This window comes from Astyanax mexicanus, chromosome 18 (genome assembly GCF_023375975.1).
Source record: "Astyanax mexicanus isolate ESR-SI-001 chromosome 18, AstMex3_surface, whole genome shotgun sequence".
Classification (NCBI taxonomy): Eukaryota; Metazoa; Chordata; class Actinopteri; order Characiformes; family Acestrorhamphidae; genus Astyanax; species Astyanax mexicanus.
This window is the reverse complement of record NC_064425.1, coordinates 15,948,268-15,971,585: the sequence shown is the minus strand read 5'-3', so window position 1 is coordinate 15,971,585 and position 23,318 is coordinate 15,948,268. Positions and strand designations below refer to the sequence as shown.

Genomic DNA, 23,318 nt, shown 5'->3' with positions numbered 1-23,318 from the left:
CCGGGGCTCTGGTAGAGGGGTAAATGTGGGCTATATTGCATCACATCCGGGAAATAAGGGCAAAAATTGTTGCCCCAGTCCGCCATTTCAAATATTTGAACTTACCCCAGTGACAACTTCTTGGTGGAGGAGTCGGAGTCCGGAGGGATTGCGGGATAATCTGGGACCGGGTCTTTATTTTCGCACATGTGCTGCGGGGCTGCGGGCGCGGGTGCGGGTGCAGGCGGGCTGTGAGCGGCGGGAGGCGGATGCTGGTCGCGGCGGTCGGGTCGCGTCGCGTTTATCGAGGGGAGCGCGGTGAAGTTATCGGCGCGGTTATTCTCCCTGTGTATGAGGTGAAGGATCCGCAGAGGCGAAGTGGAAGGCCGCTGAGAAGCCTCGGCTTTCGGGTCGCAGATATGGCCGGGAATTTTGACGCCGAAGACCGTGGCAGCTGGTACTGGGGGAGGCTGAGCCGACAGGAGGCGGTTTCCCTGCTGCAGGGACAGAGGCACGGCGTGTTTCTGGTGCGAGACTCGATCACCAGCCCGGGAGACTACGTGCTGTCTGTGTCGGAAAACTCGAAAGTCTCGCATTATATAATCAACAGCATCAGCAGCAACCGGCAATCCGGTCCAGGTAAGGCTGAGCTAAAGATGAGTTAGCAGGAATGCTAACCTGGGGCTAGCGCCGAGCGGTGGGAGCGCACAGCGGTGGTTATTAGCCAGACACCGGCTAACGCTAGCTAAACGTTAGCTTAGCTAAGCGAAGTGGCGGTTCTGCGTCTCCCAAAACAGCGTAATAAATAGCTAAGCTAACCTAGCAAGTTGGCCGATAACTAGATAAACTATATAATACATTGAAGCATATTGCATATAGTTTACATAATAAACCCCACTAAAAGAAAGTTTTATTTGTGTATTTTCATTAATTTTGTTAAATTTCTGTTCAGTGTTGTAGGTGGTTAGCTAGGTGCTGCTCTGCACGGCTACGCTAACGTTAGCTAGCGCTTGCTAACTAGCTAATTTAGCTAGCTGACTTGCTTGCAGTGTCGTAAATGTTCTCAATATCTTACATTTCGTTGCAATATGTGTAAAATATGGGCTTGTTATCTCGATATCCATCTGATAATATGGTCAGTAATATAGGCAGTTAGCCATTTGTTTTTTCTTCTTCATACAGTTAGTTAATAAAAGCCCTGGTGTGTTCTGAATTGAGATACGAAAGTAAGTTAGTTGGTTAACTTAGTTGACTAACTTTGCTAACTGGCTAAAATTAAAAGCTAAAAAGCTAGGTTTGTCTCTGGTAGTTAAACGTGCGTTAGCTGACAGTGTATCTGCTGTCTAGCCAGTTTGCAGTAAAGTAAAGTGATTTTTGTCCCAGATTTACACGTCTGCAGTGAGAGAAGCAGCAAATGAATACATTCTGAACATCTGAACTGTCACTGTAACTGGTCAGTTAAATTTCTATTTGGTTCGAAATTGGAAAATAATAGTGTAAAACTACAGCAGGTTAGCTATATATTTGCAATTAATATAGTTTAGTGAAGAAAATCTAATTTATTAATTTTTCTGAAATTCAGATAAAAGTATGAAGTTGGAACAAAAAATAAACACATTTCTTTTTTGCTATGCCAGATGGACAACGATTACACCCAATTTTATATGTGCAAATTTAGCCTGAAACAGTGATACAATCAAAATAAACTTTACACAGGCCATATTGACTTTTTAGGAGTTAATATGTAATGTGGTGTAGCAAAAATGTGTATATTTTATGCATTAATTTCATTTCATTTAATTAACACATGATGTTCCAAATAGTTTGTTGAAGCACCTTTTTTGCTTTTGATATTGTTGCTGTCCAATGAAAAACACTTATCTCCAAAACAGCAACTTTACAGGAGAGAGAAAAACCTTGTAATCTTTAAATGGAATGTAAAAAGAGTTTATTTCAGGTCATATTGACAAGTTTTTATTGGTCCGGTTGTCAAGAAATTTTGGCACAGTGTAAGAGACAGTCTGTTCAAATTATTTAGTAAACTAAAAATTGACAAAAATGGACATAACTGTTTTTCATTGGACAGCGACGATATTCTCTTTGTTAGATACATTTCTCTTCTTTGTGTGCTCAGTTTGTTCTAAGACATGAACCTGGTCATTTCTACACATCATATCATGTCTATCTTGTACTCTCTTTTACCCCCTCATTTAGGACTCACCACCTCTCGGTTTCGCATCGGAGACCAGGAATTTGATGCCCTCCCAGCCCTCCTGGAGTTTTATAAGATACACTACCTGGACACCACTACTTTAATTGAGCCCATCAACAAAGCCAAGCACTCATCGGTCATCAATATCAGCGCAGGCGGGGCTCCGCAGAGGCTCGAGGAAGAGTATGTCCGTGCTCTGTTTGACTTCCCCGGCAACGACGATGAGGACCTTCCGTTTCGAAAGGGCGATGTGCTTCGCGTGCTAGAGAAGCCGGAGGAGCAGTGGTGGAATGCTCAGAATTCAGAGGGTCGCGTAGGAATGATCCCTGTGCCCTATGTAGAGAAGTTCCGGCCAGCCTCTCCAGGGTCTGGGACACTGGGCAGTGGGGGGACGGGCACTGTGGGTAATTCAGATGGCCACAACTCCCAATCCCCTCCTCTGCTTGGTGAACCGGGCCAGTATGCCCAGCCTACATCTTTACCCAACCTGCAGAATGGGCCTGTCTTGGCCCGGGCAATTCAGAAGAGAGTACCTAATGCATATGACAAGACAGCGCTTGCTTTAGAGGTACAGAGTTTTGTCTTTTTACCCCTGCTGTTTTTTTTTAAATACTGATCAATAGTATTTTCTTGTTAGTACTGTTCACATTTCAGCAAAATACATTAAACTACATCCCTTTTTTGATCTCAATGCTCTGCTTTAGGTTGGCGACTTGGTGATGGTGACCAAGATCAACGTAAATGGGCAGTGGGAGGGAGAGTGCAAGGGAAAACGGGGCCATTTTCCCTTCACGCACGTCCGCTTACTGGATCAGCACAACGCAGACGATGACCCAAGCTGAGAGCGGAGACAGACTTCCCTGTACAGCCCTTAGACGCGCACACACACACTCTCCTCACATCTCCTCATAACTGACATGCCCAGCAGTAGCCTCTTCTACTAGATCCTTTTCCTGTCTATCCGCTCATTGTTTTCGTGCCATCATGTCGTTCATGCCAATATATACACTATCTGCAGTAATTTCCTTATTAGACCTTATGCAACCATTTGAAGTTACTTAAGTAGACACTAAACACTACGGACATCTCTATAGGTTATCCTAAGCGGAACTTTGGAGTGTGGCCTAAATATTGTGAGTTTGAGAGAGAAGAGATATCTGCTTGGACTCTAAATGTAAGCAGTGGGGTGTTGCTGTAAGGGACTGTTCCTCTGCATTTGAGTAGCATACACTACTCATACTGATTTGCTAAAAGATGACTGCTACAAAGGGGATTAGTTTGAGCCCTTTATCACACTACAAATCATCTGCCATGTGATTCCATAAAAGGTGTCTGAAGAAATACTGATCATGCTCATATTAATGTTTACTATTACATGCTTAATTTGTATTCCTTTAACCGTTTGTTTTTGTGCACACAGTAATGCTTCAATTGACTTTTGTTAGTTAAAGAAGTGTCCCCTTCATTTCCTGTTGGTCATTACAGAGAAGCTATTCTGGGCAATGAAGACTTTTTTTTTAATTTGGAAGACACCAATCAGTTTTTATAAAAGCACACATAATGATATATTTCCACTTGTGTGCCTGCAAAAAGAAGTCTTTCATTGGGTTTAATGTATAAAAACATTGTGCTTACAAACCTCTCTACAACATCCACCTAAAATGCTATCATGTGCAGATGCTTCAAGAACAACTCACTTTACTACTTTGATATACACTGTAAGATTTGATCACTACATGTAAAGTGTTAACTCAATGCCTCAAACACCTCCCTATCTAAAACTCTTGCACATAACAGTAGCCTTCATCTACAATTGTTTTATGTGTCTGTGCTCCAGCTGAATTAGTGTTTTTCTTTTTAAATAATGTTTGTGATCATGCATCACTGCTTCATAGTGGGATTTTCTCCTAGGAGGTGATATAACACAGTTCCATTAACCAGCAGTTTGCCTTTATTGCAGTTCAAAAACTGAATTAGATAATGTCTAATCTAGTCTGACAACCAGATTGGGAAGTTAAAAATACTGTACTAGAAGGACTTGTAAGCAAGATTTGTGATTTGAAACATTTGTAGTTCATATTTAAACATTAAGTTGTGGGTATGGGAAAATGTATGAATCTGAATTAGGTCGTGTTCACATTACAAAGCTGAAGTGACTCAAAATCAGATTTTTTGCCTGTATGTGCCAGATCAGATTTGAGTGTTTTTGTTTTTTTCCCCCTCTTCTTCCTTCCTATTGTTTCTCTATATGTGGTACTTACTGGATATATATCCGGTATGTTGGAACGTGAAAAATGGAACATTCAGATCAGATTCATATCTGTAGTGTGTACACTTCATCAGTCAGCACTGCTGTTAGTTGAATTCTGTCTCCCAACCGGAATCTGAAAACGTGCGTAAATATATCTTTGTGCACATGCTTGTTGGTTCAGGGACAAATTCATTCACATTACAAATAACTACAGATCATTTACATTTATGAATGTGAAGCATCGAGACGGCCAAAACCGATTTGAGCAAAATCAGAACTGATTATTGAGGCATGTAATGTGAATGTTGCTTTGACGAACAAACCCATAACACTAATGGAACTACCATCAGAAAATAGTTAAGACTACACTGATCATGTTTGCAGTTTTTTGAATGGCTATGTTTTACGTTCTGTCACTTGAACAAGGACAATCACCTGAAAGAATTAAGCTTCTATCATGCGGGAAATATGAAGGTTGGGTATGAAGTAATAATAACTAGTCAGGACAAGCAGCCAGATTGTCACTCAAGTCCTGTTATTAACGGGCTACTTGTCCATTGAGCTATGAAACAAACAAAAAAATAAGTATTTCCAATTTCCAAACGTTTAAAAGGCCAAATAAAATGAATATGAACATTGTTAAATATAACACTACAGCTTCAACATCATTCCAAAGTGTTCTGTTCTCTATCGCAAGGTAAAAAGGATAAAGTCTTACTAATGCACATCATAAGTGCCACTTTAAGCTGTGTCTAGATTGACTGACTGAGAAATGTAACTTTGCCCATGTTTTTATTTTTATTATTTGTACTTAAAGTATTATGTTTACTGTCTAATCCTACAGTCCATTAGTGAGAGTAATATTATATATTTTTTGTGATGTTCATTTTTGTTCACATAATGCCCTTCACAGAACAGCTTCAATATGGGTCAACAATTTTTTTTTTCTTTTGGATCAGCCTGTTCCTGTACATGAAATGAAGTTAACTCCTATAGTAAACCACTTTAACCCCTTTAAATGCTGAGTTTGTCTGTGATTTTTAAAGGCATGCCAGAATAATCACTTTTATCTGAACCATGTAACATCTCCAAAATTAGAATTCATATAAAGAAATATCTGTAACATATATGTATGGTCATGAACTGTTCATACAATGCAATGGATCGCTTTTTGGCCAATATCAAAACCCATAATTGCAATAAATTATATTAGTAATTTTAAGACTGTAGGAATTGTGATAATTTAATAGCATAATAATACAAATACACCCTTTAAAAGAGCAGTTATTTTCTTAAGGTGTCAGATTATTTAGTGCATGTAAACACTCATTAGCTACTGAAATGTTTTCTACTAAATCATTATACAGCTTAATGGATCTATGGCTAAAAACAAAACACAGAAAATGAGTTTTGCTACAGAGAAACCTGTCTCGTTATCTGATGAACATTGGGTGGAAAGATAATGCTAGACAGAATGAGCTATTGTAAGGGGGCTTTTTGTTCATTTTGTGAGCTGTCTGGTTTAGGTTAAAGTAGTGACAAGCTTTGTCTTTGTAATGACGCATGTTTTAAATGCAAATCTGGTGTTCTCTTTCAGCAATTAAAAGAAAGAGAGGTAAGACGAGGACTGTTTAGCTGTTCCACAAATAAATGCTCTAAATGAATCTTTTAGAATAAAACATCATTAATTTTACTCAAACATATACCTAAATAGTGAAATCAGAGAAACTGATTCAGAAACTGAAGTGGTCTCTTATTTTTTTCAGAGCTGTATATGTATATACAGGTCCTTCTCAAAAAAATAGCATATTGTGATAAAGTTCATTATTTTCTGTAATGTACTGATAAACATTAGACTTTCATATATTTTAGATTCATTACACACAACTGAAGTAGTTCAAGCCTTTTATTGTTTTAATATTGATGATTTTGGCAAAAAAAAGTAAAGAAAATAAATTAGCATATTTCATCCAACCAATAAAAGAAAAGTGTTCTTAATACAAAAAAGTCAAGCTTCAAATAATTATGTTCAGTTATGCACTCAATACTTGGTCGGGAATCCTTTTGCAGAATTTACTGCTTCAATGCGGTGTGGCATGGAGGCAATCAGCCTGTGGGACTGCTGAGGTGTTATGGAGGCCCAGGATGCTTCGATAGCGGCCTTAAGCTCATCCAGAGTGTTGGGTCTTGCGTCTCTCAACTTTCTCTTCACAATATCCCACAGATTCTCTATGGGGTTCAGGTCAGGAGAGTTGGCAGGCCAATTGAACACAGTAATACCATGGTCAGTAAACCATTTACCAGTGGTTTTGGCACTGTGAGCAGGTGCCAGGTCGTGCTGAAAAATGAAATCATCTCTATAAAGCTTTTCAGCAGATGGAAGCATGAAGTGCTCCAAAATCTCCTGATAGCTAGCTGCATTGACCCTGTGGACCAACACCAGCAGCTGAGATGGCACCCCAGACCATCACTTACTGTGGGTACTTGACACTGGACTTCAGGCATTTTGGCATTTCCTTCTCCCCAGTCTTCCTCCAGACTCTGGCACCTTGATTTCCGGATGACATGCAAAAAATGAGCAACAGTCCTAGTGCTGCTTCTCTGCAGCCCAGGTCAGGAGCTTCTGCCGCAGTTTCTGGTTCAAAAGTGGCTTGACCTGGTGAATGCGGCACCTGTAGCCCATTTCCTGCACACGCCTGTGCACGGTGGCTCTGGATGTTTCTACTCCAGACTCAGTCCACCGCTTCCGCAAGTCCCCCAAGGTCTGGAATCGGCCCTTCTCCACAATCTTCCTCAGGGTCCGGTCACCTCTTCTCGTTGTGCAGCGTTTTCTGCCACACTTTTTCCTTCCCACAGATTTCCCACTGAGGTGCCTTGATACAGCACTCTGGGAACAGCCTTGCTTGCTTGAGGGTGTCAATGATGGCCTTCTGGACAGCAGTCAGGTCGTCAGTCTTACCCATGATTGCTGTTTTGAGTAATGAACCAGGCTGGGAGTTTTTAAAAGCCTCAGGAATCTTTTGCAGGTGTTTAGAGTTAATTCGTTGATTCAGATGATTAGGTTAATAGCTTATTTAGAGAAGCTTTTCATGATATGCTAATTTTGTGAGATAGGAATTTTGGATTTTCATGAGCTGTATGCCAAAATCATCAGTATTAAAACAATAAAAGACCTGAAATATTTCAGTTGGTGTGCAACAAATCTAAAATATATGAAAGTTTAATTTGTATCATTTCATTATGGAAAAGAATGAACTTTATCACAATATGCAATTTTTTTGAGAAGGACCTCTATAGTATGTGAAATTAAATTGCATTAAGAGAGAGCTGCATGTTGCAGTATGTGTCTGTAAACTTTAGGACAGGTAGGGAGGGAGTAAGTGCTCTAAGCAGGGCTGCTCCCTCCAGCCCTCTGTTGTACAGGGCTGAAGTTCCCGGATGAGCCTCTCTCGCCATTTTTGCCCCAGTGGCGCCGGCGGACAGCGGGGCTTCAACACGGTTCAGGCTGCAGCTGCTTCTCCTACGAGGGCCTGCCGCTTTTACACACACTCCTTTACCGAGAATCCGTCGCTGAATAGGCTCGTGTCACACTTTCCAACATGGCTAACCGGGAGGACTTAGTATACCAAGCCAAGCTCGCCGAGCAGGCGGAGAGATACGACGGTAAGCGGTGTTTTGTGGTGAAAGCTGACTGGGCTAATGCTAATGCTAACGTTTACCGTTAATACTGCGGGCTAGCGGGTCTGTCTGTGTTTCTTCGGGGCCAGGTTTAGGATTAAAACGGGGAGCTGGGGGTGAGAGAGGTGGATAGATAACTGAACTGCCTTCCGATAGAGGTGCTTTAACTTGGCGTTAATTGTATATAGACCCAGTGAGGCTAATTCGACCGTTATTATTCGCTGAGGGACGGTGTGAAGATGGAGACGGTACTGGAACCGACAAAATGGCGGACAGTTATTGGGTGAGGCAGGCTGTTGCTAGCCGAGGCAGGGAGCAGTGGAGACCTCTACACCCCGGTTGACCCCGATAGCTTTAATTATAGGTTACGGGTAGCTTGACCACACGAACCTGCAGGTGTGTGCGTGTGATGGAATGACTGCCTGGCCGCTGTAAAACATCGCAGGTTAAGCTAAGCTAGCCTATGTAACCTAGCTTACCGTAGCTAGCTTGTAGCGCTAGTTACGCTGCAGCAATGCTGGTGCAGACCGGCTAGCTAGCGTTAAATAGCTTTCATAAAGCCTGCTGACTTGGGTGGCTATAAAGACAAGTGATTAATGGTGCTAATTTAGCTAGTTAAGCACCAGAGGGTGACCTAAACTGACCCAAAATGGGAATTGAACACTGTAGGTTTAGTCTGTAGCTAGCTAACCTAATGTGCCTGCTGTAGTAGGCTAGCAGTCATTGTGTAAACCCTCCTCCTGTGAACCATGTGAATGCCGTGTTCAGCAAAAGCTAGGTTAGTTTAGCTAACCAGTTAAATAACTAGGATTATACTCACTTCCCCAGTACAACAGTTGTTGTTGCCATGAAAATAGACATTAAAGATTACTTAACATCCTATATAAAGAGTCAACAATGTACTCGAGTGTATAGCTAGTCGTTTTTTAGCAAGTCATAACTCAGTTTTTTCCTTAGTAATATTTTAAATTTAAGTTTTAAAAGCTTTACAGATTTATAAAGACACAATGACTTGGCATTATTACAAGGACAGCCTATCCTTAATGTGTTTTGACTAGTCATATGGGAATTCACTATCTTATAACTTTAAGCTCTGGAACAGATTGAGGCCACTTTAGTTCTCAATCAGTTTCTTTGATTTTGCTATTTATATGTCTATGTTTGGGTAAAATGAACATTGTTGTTTTGTTCTATAAACTACGCATCACATTTCTCCCAAATTCCAAATAAAAATAGTCATTTAGAGCATTTATTTGCAGAAAATGAGAAATGGCTGAAATATCAAAAAAGATGGAGAAGAAAACAAGGTCATATTGGTTTGATGACTTGTGGTTATTAATCTTCCTCTTGATTATATTCCAGAGATTTTTTAATTTGGTAAGATCAAAGAAACTCATTTTTAAGTGGTCTCTTAATTTTGTTGCTGTATACTCCTTTACCTGTAGGTAACTACACTGTTATTCTTGCTAGTTAAAATGTATAGTATTACATGCCTAGGATTTATTACTAATCAAAACTATATTAGGAATATTTGTCCTTGTCAATTTAATTATGGATATGTGGCCCAGGACTTATAACAAGTAAAAATTACACTGTGGATATTCAGATATCTTCAATTTCCACTAGTATTTTTTTTTTTTTACACAGAGAAATATTTAGTGCTAATCAGTGGCAATATAGCTATGACTAATCAAAATTATACTAAGAATAAGTAATCTTGTCAATATGTGTAGTTAGTATGGATTTATAGATCTATAACTCTGATATCAACTTTCAAAGCTTACCCCTGAAATTATATTTAGAGTGTATACTAATAAAAGCTCTAGTACATGGATCAGTAATTTGAGTGAGTTTTTACTTTGACTTGTTTGCTGAAGTCATATTAAACCAAACAGCTTCTACATCATATGTATTAAATGATGGTGAGAATCTGCATTCACTAATTGTAGAAAGTAGAAAACGTGTCTGTACCTCAGTGCTTGGCATAAGCTCTCTGTGTATAAATGTGTTTGAGTGAGAAACTGCTAATTATTTGCTTTTGGATTTTGCAGAGATGGTTGACTCCATGAAGAAAGTGGCTGGCATGGACGTTGAACTCACAGTTGAAGAAAGAAATCTGCTATCAGTGGCGTACAAGAATGTTATTGGTGCACGAAGAGCATCCTGGAGGATAATTAGCAGTATTGAGCAGAAAGAAGAAAATAAGGGTGGCGAAGACAAACTGAAAATGATCCGGGAGTACAGGCAAACGGTAAGGCGTATGCTCCGCCTGACCCATATCTGATAGTTTTATATTGACAGTATGACTGGTTCTACATCTCAGTCTCCCATGTGTCTTGTTCAGGTTGAGACTGAGCTGAAATCAATCTGCAATGACATCCTTGATGTTTTGGATAAGCACCTAATTCCAGCTGCTAATTCAGGAGAGTCCAAGGTCTTCTACTACAAAATGTATGTAGTCTGCTGTTTCTCATATGGGGGTGTTACTGAATTAAATAAAAACTCTTTAGATTTTATGGTCTCAAAAAAAAATACATGAAAATGCACATTTAATTTTAATGTTAATGAGTAATGTTTTTCAGTGCCACCAGATTGTATCTTTAAGAGTTTTTAGTTGTATTTGATGTGAAATGTTTGACTACTCAAAATGAAAGTAAAGAATGACCACAATTCCTGGCTTGTGAATGTCATGACCGCATCTTTTCTTTGTTTCTTTGAATTCACAGGAAGGGTGATTACCACAGGTATCTCGCAGAGTTTGCTACAGGCAACGACAGGAAGGAGGCTGCAGAAAATAGTTTGGTCGCTTACAAAGCTGCTAGTGATATTGCAATGACAGACCTTCAACCTACACATCCCATTCGCTTGGGTCTTGCTCTTAACTTCTCTGTATTCTACTATGAAATCCTCAATTCTCCTGACCGTGCATGCAGGTTTGTGTTTATTTTGATATATAGTTTTATAACAATGGGGAACAGCAATAGCTGTTACATTTGCAAATTAAATTTAATTGCTATGGAATATGTATTGTATATACCTAAAATGAGAAATTGAATCTTTTCAGAACTGGGAAAATATAAAATCCTGTCTTTTCAAATAAAATTTAAGCCAATATGTTGACCTAGATAGGAAACATCCAGTTTGAGCAAAATGAATGGTCAGATCAAATTTCATTCTTTCTTTTTGTATGTGCTTATTGCTGTCATCAGGCAACACTAGCGTTGCAGCCTTGCAAAATTATAAAAGCTGTGCATAAATGTTTTTTGATCTAAGCATTTAAAAATGTGGATCTCTGGAGAAAATTAGTTAGAATTTCAAAGTTGGGATTGTCATTACATGTTTTCTATTTGCTTGTAGAAAAATGGAATGCTTTGTTCCTAAACCTTTAATGATTTGTTTTAGGTTGGCAAAGGCAGCGTTTGATGATGCTATTGCTGAGCTGGACACATTGAGTGAAGAAAGCTACAAGGACTCCACACTCATCATGCAGTTGTTACGTGATAATCTGACACTATGGACTTCAGATATGCAGGGAGATGGTAAGACACCCTAGATTTAGCCTAAATACACTTTGCCAAGTAGTAAAACAAATGTCCAACTGACTTCCAAATAGCAGAATTTTGTTTTAGTGTAGTGCCTACATTGAAAGATATAAGTGAAAATTGGTCCAGTCTCTTTAAAAAAAATCATGCAATCAAATCCTTTTACTACTTTTCAATGCTGGCTGGAATGGCCAATATGTAGATCTTCTGGTTAAACTGGGTGTTGAGGTGGGATGGTGATTATTTAATCTCCTGACTTCACTGACACTTTTGTTGCTGAATATAGTAAAATCCTCACAGCAATATCTAACAGCAAATTTTCTCTGGATAGTGGAGGCAGCAAAAGTAGTATAAACACTATTTGAAGCTAAGTAAAACTTGATCAGAGACTTGAATGAAGCCCAGGTCTCAGATGTTTAAATACAGAGCTAAGACTAAGATGTTTGATTGTCATCGATCCAATCAGCACACACACCTAAATGTTTTCAAACCACTCACGATATTGGTCACTTTTACCTCAGTACGCACAGTGCTAACCTGCACATTGCAGTCTGGTTGTGTATGTATATGTATTTCAGTCAGTCTACATTCTCTCATTTCCCTTTCCCCTGTCATGTGGTGGAAATGACAAAAAATGTCCTAAATGTAATATTTCCAATTTCTTTTTCCAATTTATATTTATATGCAGCATTGCTGTGCTGAACAGTCAGAGCAGATTCATGTGACATGAAATGTTTTGAAAAGTGTATGACTGCAGTAAATAAATGTTTCTGTGAAAAGATAGTAAGAGAAATTGTAAAAATTGTAAAGAAAAAAGGACCCAAACCAGGGGTAAACCTTGTTAGTGTTGACCCCAGCTGTCAGCCTCTGGAGCTCCTTGGTAGCTCATAAGATGCTGGTAAAGATAAAACCGAAACTTTACATGATGCATTGCTGTACATGCATGTAAGTTAAAAAGCACAAGCTGTTCAAGCAAATGTCAGATATAGGTCACATTTTTAAAAAGACAGTGTGAACAGCCCAAAACGTATTGGATAGATTTGGGAACATAGCCTAGAAGTCAAAATTAATGTCAAATTCCAACTAGAACTTGTACCAATCAAATTCTTTCGATTAATCTATCTATCTAGCTTCAGTCTATCTTGCGTTTTCATGTCATCTCTTTTTAAAAATATTTTTGACATCCATTTTAACCCATCTTGCCTCTTTTCCATTTCACCTGTTTAGATTCCTAAATGGAAATATGTTAAATACCCACAAACTGTATTTGTAAGTGAGGCTGTTTCTCTTGCTCTACTGTCTCGATTAACTGTTTTGTCACTTGCTCACCTTAACCTTTGTGCTCAGGTTTTACTAAGTTGAGTAAACTGTGCTTGTGTCTGAAGCATGTCTTGATATTAACAGTCTATGCATGGTCACAGCCCTCTATGATACACGAGAAGTCTTATGCTTAGTTTGTTAAATGGGTGATTTAATCCCGTAGTCACTTTGGATGTTGCCTCTGGGGTGTAAGTCTTGGACTGTTTATGGATGTTCTGTTCATACACTGTATGAGGACACTCACATTTTTGTTTGAAATTGAAAGTGCTGCTATAAAAATGGACCAGTTTGTACCATTATGAGCAGACATTACTGTGCATCTCTAATCATATATGGGATTGGGAAGAACTATTTGGACTGCAGTGAAATATTTGTGCTCTAGAGCTGAATGTGTGTGTCTGTAGGTTCTGCCACTACCCAATGCTTATTTTGATTGTTGTACAAATAATCAGGCACCTTCTTGCAGAAAAGCTGTTTTTGGCACTCTTGTGACAGTTGATGGATAAAGAAATTGTACTTTTATATGTATATTTTTTCCTACACAATCATTGCATGCATTTAGTTATCCACTAAAAGTGATTTTGGTCTTTTGTTGATTTTATGCAGTGATTGTTGGTGCACAGTTTATTGCAAGTGTGCGTTTTGTGTTTTCAGTAAGTTTACTTCCGATAGTAAAATACGCTGGTTAACTGTTACTATATAATGGTCTTTCCTTCAATGTTGCAGGAGAGGAACAGAATAAAGAGGCGCTGCAAGATGTGGAGGATGAGAACCCGTGAGACATCACAGCCAATGCGAAACTCCACCCCACCCCAATCCTCCTTCCCAAACCTACTCACAAAGGGAGCCACCAAGCCCAACCTCAAGAGTGACACTCAAAAGCTTGATGCCTCCATTTTTTTCTCCCTTTGTTTCATTTTTAATATTCTTTTTATTAGTCCTTTTAATTGAAATAAAAAACCACTTCTGAAACCAACATTAATTGTAATTTCTGATGAGCAGAGCTTAAAGAGGTTTTTTTTTTTTTTTTTTTTTTCCTTTCTTTTTTTTTTTTTTTTTTGGATCCTGGTACAATGTTCCTTTTTTATGTTTTATTTGCTTTATTCCTCAACATTTTATCAGTTGCTGGATATATTTTGAGTTTTTCTTAATGTAATTACAAAATTAACTTTTATTACTATTACTGATATGTCTACTATTAGGCTATTAGTTGTTGGAGCTGTAATATTTCTGTGTTAGTGCAATTATCAGATGCAGTTAAAATGATTGATTAAAACCTTGGAAAGGGCAAGTCAAAAATAAAGTGCTCTTTTTGTTGATTTAGATTTTCAAAGCAAGTTGCAAGTTTCTTTATCCATGTGGAGCAAATTGCTTAACATCACAGAGTAGAAGTTATGTAGTGATACCTAGCAGTGGACCGGACTGTAATTTGTGCTAAAATACTGTATTGCGCACAGAGGCGGCTGGTGGTGGTGGATGGATAGTTGCAGCTCTAAAAAACAAATTGAAGCAGCCTTATTGCTTTTAGAACTCAATGCAGGTCTCCATTGGCTGTTTGGAAAGAATAAAAAGCACTAATAAAGTTGATTTTAAGCCCACCCTAAGCATATGAAATCCATTTCTCTTACCCTTTCCCCTTCCCCCTAAATCTATATATTGCCTACAGTTTCTTCTGTACTGTTGTTTTTTGTTCATATTTAACTTGAAGCTAATTTGTACTACTGGAAATTTGACTGGAGCCACAGAAATAGAATCTGTATTGTTCTTACAGAAGAAACAGCATGGAATTAACATTGACGTAAAAATAAAACTGCCTCAAATAAAACCTGGCCCTTTTGTGCTACAAGTATTTTCAGTGTTTGATATTCTGCTGTTTTCCATGCTGATGAAATGTGAATATTGTTTGTCACAATGGTAGTGTTTAGATTTCAGTACTGATAGTATGTGCAGTATCACAGTGGTCAATGCCAAACCTACCTAAACCATAAACCCTTATGGCTGGTTCCCAGAGCTAGATTAAGGTTAATCTTAGACAAAAATAAGTTCCAATGGTGAATGTTTGCCATTAGCCTTAATCTGGGTATTGAAAACTTACAACCAAATGTGTCTTGGCCCTTGTTAACATCACTTAAAGTGACTAGTACCTGGATTGTATCGTAATAAGATTTAAACCACATGCATTTACTCTTTAGCAAATGAATCTCTAGGTATTTAGACTGAAATCTGATTGCTGATTAAATACAAAGTTTGCTCAATGAGCACTAGTTATTACTGGTTGAATGTGTCTTGCAGAAACTGTTGAAACTTTAAACTGCGTTAACTTCCAGCAATGGGTTTCCCAGAAAGGCTCAGTCCTTACAACCTGCATTAATCTCCCATAGTTCCCACCTAGGCCCCATGCTCCGTGTACAACCCAGAGGGGCCCACCTTTAGCCCATTACTCACTTCCATAAATAAGACCAGCATTGAACCTGTGGACGAACCATTCTGGTTCCCAATTGGGCTTCACTACTTTTGCAACCTTATTGTTTAGTTATAGCCTTTTCAAAGTATGCACTATTCTACACTGTTACCCAGGATTCGTTCTTCCAGCTACATGGGCATTTTAAGGTGAAACGGAGAAAATCTCTTGTTGCTTTTTGTACCAAGACAGCTGAAACTGGGGAATGAGGGATGCATTTAACCCTGTAACAGTTATATTGTAACACTGATTCCTTTTACAATAATATTTTAAATGACACAAATGCACATGAAACAGAACCAAATTAGTCACACTAATACTAACATCACCTCTCATCACTGGAGCTTAGGCATTTCCTAAAAATAAAAAGGAAAGCCAACTCTTACTAGTTTTGAGTAAAATAAGTTTTTAATAAAAGTTTTTAATAAAATATAATAAATTGCACATTAGAAAATTATCAACATTTTCACATTTTATACCAAACAAGACTAAATAAGATTTGTTTTTTTCTTTTTGATTCTACACTTTGACAGTGGCCTTCATCAAGAGTTTTAATCATCAATCTTCCTCTTGAATATATTCCAGAGGTTTTCAATTTGGTAAAATAAAAAAAAATCATCATTTGTAAATGGCCTCTTATATTTTCCAGAGCTGTTTTTTAAATATATTTTATCTTTTTTTCCCATTCTTTTTTAATTGCCATTACAGGTTTGTAACGTTTAAGCGGATGGTTTAATGCACTCAAAAAAAAGGAAATATCATAAAATCACAAATAAAAAAATAAAATAAAAATGGTGGTGCTGTTTAAAAGCACATATCGATGGGTAGCATAACCCGGCAGAACACCGGGCATGACAAACAGTGTAACGTTAATATCTAGAACGCTAACAAAGCACGGTGGGGGCGGGGGCGGTGCTCGGTATCAAAGAGTGGACTTTTATTTTGTAAATGGCTGCTCTGAGCACGGTAATGTAGGGGCGGCGATGGTGTCTCCTCCTCGGTATCAGAGAGCGGACTTTTATTTTGTAAAGTGCTGCTCTGGTAACGAGCCGGGCGGAACTGGTGGTCGCCGTCTTCACTCCTCCCCCTCACACATACAGGAAACGTCCACACTTCGCCTAAAAGCGCAGGCAGCTGGGGGAGAGCAGCTCCGCCAGACAAGTTTTAAGCTAGTTTTTCGTATTTAATGAGTGAACGGAGGAGTATCGGGCGTCATGTGGCGGCAGAAAGGAGATACGTCGCGTTTATGGGCGAGTCCGGCTCTTCTCCTCGCCGCTGCGCTCTGTATAGTTGTTGTTTTGGTTCCTGTGGTCAGCCCGGGTCCTGTCAGCCCTGCCGCTACAGAGGAGCCGGGGGAGACCTACAGTAAATACTACAGCTTTGTAGAACTGAGCCGAATACTGAAGTCCCTCGCTCAGAAATATCCGCACATCTCCAACCTCAGCAGCATCGGGCGCTCCGTGCAGGGCAGGGAGCTGTGGGTGATGAGGATCAGCTCAGAGCCCGCGGCTCAGGTTCCCGGGAAGCCCAAGTTTAAGTACGTGGGGAACATGCACGGAGACGAGACGGTTTCTCGGCAGGTTCTGGTCTATCTCATAGAGCACCTGTTAACCGGGTACGGAGAGGACCCGCGCGTGAACGAGCTGATCAACAGCACGGATATCTACATCATGCCCAGCATGAACCCGGACGGGTTCGAGAGGGCTGTGGAGGGGGACTGCGACGGCGACGATAAGGCAAGAAGCAACGCCAAGGACGTCGACCTGAACAGGAGCTTCCCTGACCAGTTCTCAGACATCAACGTCAGTGAAGATGAGGCTCCTGAGAAGACAGCTGTGATGAAGTGGATCCTGGAGAACAAGTAAGATAGGATCTTTTTTTCAGTCACTACCACTGAACCTTATTTAAATTTCACATATAATATGAAATATAATAATATTACTATATATTACTGTTGTATTACTATATCTAATTTGCACCCCTGTACAGAGACACAAACACACACAGAGACAAAAACACAGACACAGAGACACACACACACTGACACAGAGACACATACACACACTGACACAGAGACACACACACAGAGACACACACACACTGACACAGAGACACATACACACACTGACACAGAGACACACACTGACACAGACAGACACACACAGACACCTGAATGTACTGTTAGTAAACAGTGTTTTAATAAACTACCTGTGCAAGTTCTCAGTGCCTAATTTTTAATGTCAGGGCCCTCATGTGTGTCTCTGTCTGTGTGTGTGTGCGACAAAATAAAAAAAGTTGCAAATACAAATTATTATAGTATTAGATAACTTTATTTTATATCACACTTGGATTAATTCATCCAATTAAACTATACGCATTTTAGCCATCTGTAATTAAATGTACAGTTGGGTCAGTGTTGTTTACGCACGGACCAGGTCCTTGATATGCCTAAAAACAATAAAATATTGTCATATTGCCTACCTTTACACTAGTGCCACTATTGGTTCTCCATTCTTTTAATAAAATATCATTAGTTAATCTCACACTGAGGTTTTGTTCATATTAAACTTTTTATGACCACAAAACAAAACTGAAGACAAGCAATTTCCATTAGGTAGAAATAAGTGACTATTAAAAAAAAAAACTTGTTTAAGTTTGCAGTTGCAGTTTCCAGTTACAAATGAGATTATCTTTACTATACTGCCTCTGTATTCCTTGCATTTCTTCATTTATGCAGGCCTAGCCACTCCCTAAATTATACACTGATGCACTGATGATGAACCATATGACTGAACTTGATAACTGATGTTTAACAGGTCAAGTCAAGTTGAAAACAAAGTGTACGCTGAGTCATGTACTTGAAGAACTTACTTCACTCTTCTTTTGTTTAGATATTTCACATTTTCATGTATATATTGTCCAGAATTAATGATTTTTACTCTAATGTAATGAAGTAAAAAGACTGAAATGTAGTGGAGTAAATAGAAAGTCACCCAACACGGAAATACGTCAGTAAAAACCTGTGGGAAGGTTTTAAACCATGTGTTGTGGTGCAGTCTTTAAAGATGTGACATGGCCAGGAATCTACCAGACTATGTTTTAAGGGTAAACATATTTGGCTTTCTGGAACGGTCACAGAAGCACACTGATGCAGTTTATAATGCAATGCAATATTTTGTCTTGTCTTGTCAAATATTACCACTTTCAATTTAAAAGAAAAAGCCGAGTGTAACGTAGTAGCTAACAAACAGTTGAAGTCTGTCACACAAAGTCTTGGAAAACTCATTGGAAATCTGAAGAGTCCAGTCATCTATGTTTAGGGTAAATGGACAATTCATTCACTTCTTTTAAGAAAGAGGCTTATTTGAAATATGACTCTGTGTTGGCCAGAACTTACTTACTATAATACATATCATAATACAAGAGTTCCAATTTACAATGCAATATTATTATTTTGTTAGACCCCTAATTTGAAGTATTTACTTTTTTAAATATTGTGGCTTTCTTTAACATGACTTTTTTTCCCTCCCTCCAGGTTTGTTCTCTCTGGAAATTTGCATGGGGGCACAGTGGTGGCCAGTTATCCCTTTGATGACTCTGCCTTGCATGGCGGCAGTATCTACAGCGAGTCACCTGACGACTCTCTCTTCAGATACTTGGCTCGGGTTTATGCGGAGAACAACCCCATCATGAAAACTGGGAAGCCTAAATGCCCTCTGGATCCCAGTGAGATGTTTAAAGATGGCATCACGAATGGTGCAAAGTGGTATGATGTGGCAGGTAATTAACCAGCACCCACATTTCCCTTCATTGCTAGTTAAAATACACATATGACTCCATACATTTAAGCAGGGCTATTATTATTCTGTCTACTCTGCCTTTACACTCTGTGAGCTTTTGTGAGTTTTATTAGTTTACCAAGAATTAAGGTTACCAAGAATTTGTTTCCTTTGTGGTACAGCCCCCAGGTGCAGTTGGTCAGTCTTTCCTTGGATTGGCTGCTAAAAATTACATTTTTACTGACTCATTTTGCAGATTTACAGACATGGTTTATCTATCTTCTTTTACTGCAGCTGACGTATTTGGATCCTCATTTATATGAGGGGTGGATTTTGTCATATATTAATTAAAAAGTCTTTAAATGTGGAAAGATAATTAAAGCAAAACTAAAGAGTCTATCATTCTGATTGTACAAGGAATGTAGTTTTCATTTCAAGTCTCAGCATTAACTGTAGCTTTTAACATTTTGTTTTGACACAATACTATTACTGACAATGTTACAGCTGCTCTGTCCCTCAATCTGTGTGGCGCTCTGCTCTGTTTGGCAAAGCGGCGCTCTGCAGTGAAAACAAATGCAATATGACTTAAAACAATTTCATATTTGTTTGGTATAAATTATTCAGTTTTTCAGATATTATTTCTGGTTTCCAAATATTCTGTATGTCCTTAATTTTTAGGTCTAGGCCTCCCACGATGACCCTGACCATGACTTAACTGTATAACTGTCAGTTTAAGAGATTTTGATAATGCCACTGGAATAATTATAATATAACAGCATAATTTTACAATTAGACCCCTTTAAAGACAGTGAATTTTTGATTAAAGCTGCAGTCCTTCATTTTTTTTTTCTTTTACATTGAAAGTAGTAGTGTTCCTGGGTAAGGAGAGAGCAAAATATTATAATAAATGGCATCAGTGTGCTTCTGCTACAATTCCTGCTAAATCATATACAGTCACTCCGTGTCTGGTAGGTTCCAGGATTGTTGTTGTTTTTTTGTTTTTTTTGACAACAGCAGCTTTTGCTGGCTACCTGAGTTACCTGATGTTGCTAATAGTGCTAATACAAGAGCTACTGTGAAAACTGAGATCAGAATGACAAACTCAGTCATCATCTGCTCATTCAGACATTGCTAAACCAAAGAAATACAGAATTAGAACTAAAGGGAGCAGGAGAGATACAAGAGAGCAGAACAAATCCTCACTAAAATCACCAGATTCATCTGCACTGCATTTCAAATTTTAAAAGTACATGTTAGCCTTCCCCGTGTAACTACACATTCTTAACAAAAAAACTTACAGACTTTCACTTTAATATTAAGTTGGGAAATCCTTACATTTTTCTTCAGCTGCTGCAGTTTACTTTATTCATTGGTTATTGCACAACTGGCTAAAATATTGGTGATGGTGATTGGTTCATTTGTTTCATGTAAATGAACATGCAAGGAACATGCGTCTTAACCACAGTTGGCTAGCACTGCTAACCGCAGCTGGCTATGCTGCTAACCGCAACTAGCGTTCAGCCTTGGACAAAATACTGGAAATCTAAGTTTACTGTAAATTAACGGAAATGCTTTACTCACCCAAATAAACAAGAGAAATCTATGAAGATTAACGTCCAGCACTCATTGTAACTTTAAAATAAATGTTTTTTTTTATTTTTTTTTATTAAGAATTACAGTTTTATTTACTTAGGCTCTTCCCCTAGCTTCCCCTTTGGAAAGAATACATGGTGACACCCTTGCTCACTTCAATGTATGCATCCTTACTAGTGTCGCTTAATAAGCATTATAATCCGGTGTGCCTTATTTATAAAAAATAGACCAGAAAATATATGTTCATTGATATTGCACCTTATAATCAAGAGCGATTTATGGATGAAAATAGAGCAGAAAATAGACGTTTATTGATAGTGTGGCTTATAGTCTGGTGCACCTTGTAGTATGAAAAATACGGTACTTATGGTGCTTGCTTTTGGCTATATGTGCTATTTATTGTTTGGTGTGTAAACTTAATTGAAAGGTAATCTGAACCCCCGCATCTCTCTTCTGTGGAATCCTGTTGCTCTCTGATTTCTCTCTTTTTTACAACTCATTGTAATATTATCTCAATTCCTTACTTCCCCCTCACTGCCTTCATCAGCAGGGCTTAGCCATCACTGTCAGACAGCAGGAACCTGATCTTCGTTGTATGCAGGGGTTTACAGGTCAGGCCCTACACCTGAAATATGAAGCGCAGCAGCAGAGAATGAGTTGGCCACCTTCTGCGGTCAGCTATTGTTCTCCAGAGTCTTGCGAAAGCCTCTGAGAGACGAAGCATTGTGTTTTTTGGAGATTGTGATGGGATGTGGAAAGGGATGTGTGTGTTTCCTGCCTCAGTCACTGCTGTGGAGCTAATCCTGGGGTGTGGGGTTGTTTAGCTAATCCTGGGGTGTTTGGATTAGTGCAGATTATGTCCAGAGCCTGTGTGATGGTAATGTGAAGGAAAGCAGAAGCCTGATTTGCTCATGTGGGCTTAAGCTGTGCTGTGGTGGGGCTTTTGGCAGGGTGAGCTCGCAGCTAAACCGCTGGAGTGCTGTGATGACCTGTTCAGAGAACACTGTTTTTATTAAAATGTGGTTTATATGGTGGTTTTGTATCTAGATAGATATGTGTGTTATGGCAATCTGTCCCTGAAATAATATTACTGTATTGCATAGTATTTTTGCAATATATAACAATATTATTGGTAATATGGAAAAGGTATAGAAGCCACAAACAAATGTTAAAGCTGCATGTCATGCAAGTATACAAAGAGTGCACATTTTGTATAAAATAATAATGATAAAACTAAACAAATGTAATAAAATGTATCTTAAAAAAAAACTACCAAAATACTAAAGTGCAGAATCTGCAAATCTAAACAAATATAAGATGTTGCATGTCCCTAATTTCAGGGAATTTATGTTATAACAATATTCTTGACAAAAAAACATAAAAATATATAAAAATATATATAAATTTCTTCAACTAAAAAGTTAGTTCTATTCAGTTAAACATTTCAAACATTTAGTAGAAACAATAAAATTCTGTACTTTTGTCTTTTGTCTATTTTGTAAGCAGTAAATTTCCAAGACTCAGATGTTATATAAAATGCTAATAATCTAACATGAAAATGATGTAATGAAACAAAAAAACGACCAAATACTGAAGTGCCAAATATTTAGTGCATGTATCTAAACTGAAAGCATAAGCTATTATACCAAAAAATACCCTTATTAAAAAGCTTAAGGTAAATTACAGTTAAATACAGTAAAAATCATAAGAAATAAGAAATTAACTGATTACAATACAGAATACCACTGTTATCACAATATAATTTTTTTTAATTATTAGGAACTGATACTGAGATTTACGTGTATGATTTGATAAGGTACACCCGTACTGTGTGATTGCACTCAGCTTGCTTTCTTGCAGGAGCACAAGATCTACAGTACTTATTGTAACCTGATAATTACAGTATTGCTCAGTCAGTGCTCAGTCAAGGGCACTGCTGAACAAGTGCTGGCAGTAACATGTTAAAGTGTATCATTCAGCACATGCTGATTAACTGCTAATGTTAGCATTATTTCTTCTGCATTTCAATGAGTAGGACAAGGGCACTGCTTTTGTATTGAGTAAAACACATTAGACCTGACTGTAGAGACACAGGAAGGCTTCTTCACTTTACTTCACTTTTACACACATGCCTAAATCACGCAAGGGCATTTTACAGCCAGAGGAGCGACGTCTGACCCTTTACTGTACCCTACCTTACCATATCATATCATACCATACCATACCATACCATACCATACCATACCATACCATACTAGGGGTGTCACGATTTCGATATTTCATCGAAATCGATCGAAATTATGTCATGGTCTCGAGCCTCGAAGTCAAAAAGAGGATCAACGCGTGCTACGCAAATGGAGCAGCACACTGTAGCCGCATTGTGACTGCTCAAAGAGCAGCACTTTCTCAGAGTATGTGGACATTGTCATCTTCTTAAAAAAAAAACTTAAAAAAAATATATAAAAATAACAGTTGTTTTGTCTAGTCTCAAATATGTTAATAG

General features: G+C 38.5%; 3 protein-coding genes across 4 annotated transcripts in view; all 3 read left to right on the top strand.

Moving 5' to 3' along the window:
- On the top strand, positions 1–5,461 carry crk (v-crk avian sarcoma virus CT10 oncogene homolog). The gene is made up of 3 exons (XM_007245934.4): positions 1–618; positions 2,194–2,759; positions 2,896–5,461. Exons 1-3 carry the CDS (start codon positions 249–251, stop codon positions 3,031–3,033), a joined length of 1,074 nt encoding a protein of 357 aa, XP_007245996.2. The 5' UTR covers positions 1–248; the 3' UTR covers positions 3,034–5,461.
- Positions 5,462–7,790: 2,329 nt separating this feature from the next.
- ywhae1 (tyrosine 3-monooxygenase/tryptophan 5-monooxygenase activation protein, epsilon polypeptide 1) lies at positions 7,791–14,831 on the top strand. Of its 2 annotated transcripts, XM_007245933.4 has the most exons (7): positions 7,791–8,105; positions 10,172–10,371; positions 10,465–10,571; positions 10,847–11,053; positions 11,523–11,659; positions 12,890–12,931; positions 13,709–14,831. In XM_007245933.4, exons 1-6 carry the CDS (start codon positions 8,042–8,044, stop codon positions 12,895–12,897), a joined length of 723 nt encoding a protein of 240 aa, XP_007245995.1. In that variant the 5' UTR covers positions 7,791–8,041; the 3' UTR covers positions 12,898–12,931; positions 13,709–14,831. The 2 variants fall into 2 exon arrangements, with proteins under 2 accessions (XP_007245995.1, XP_007245994.1); XM_007245932.4 differs by lacking the exon at positions 12,890–12,931.
- Positions 14,832–16,523: 1,692 nt separating this feature from the next.
- Positions 16,524–23,318, top strand: part of cpda (carboxypeptidase D, a) — a 37,007-nt gene continuing 30,212 nt past the window's right edge. Inside the window, exons 1-2 of the mRNA XM_007245930.4 lie at positions 16,524–17,304; positions 18,979–19,223. Coding sequence (XP_007245992.3) covers positions 16,658–17,304; positions 18,979–19,223 — 892 coding nt within the window. The 5' untranslated portion in view covers positions 16,524–16,657. The remainder of the gene's footprint in view (positions 17,305–18,978; positions 19,224–23,318) is intronic.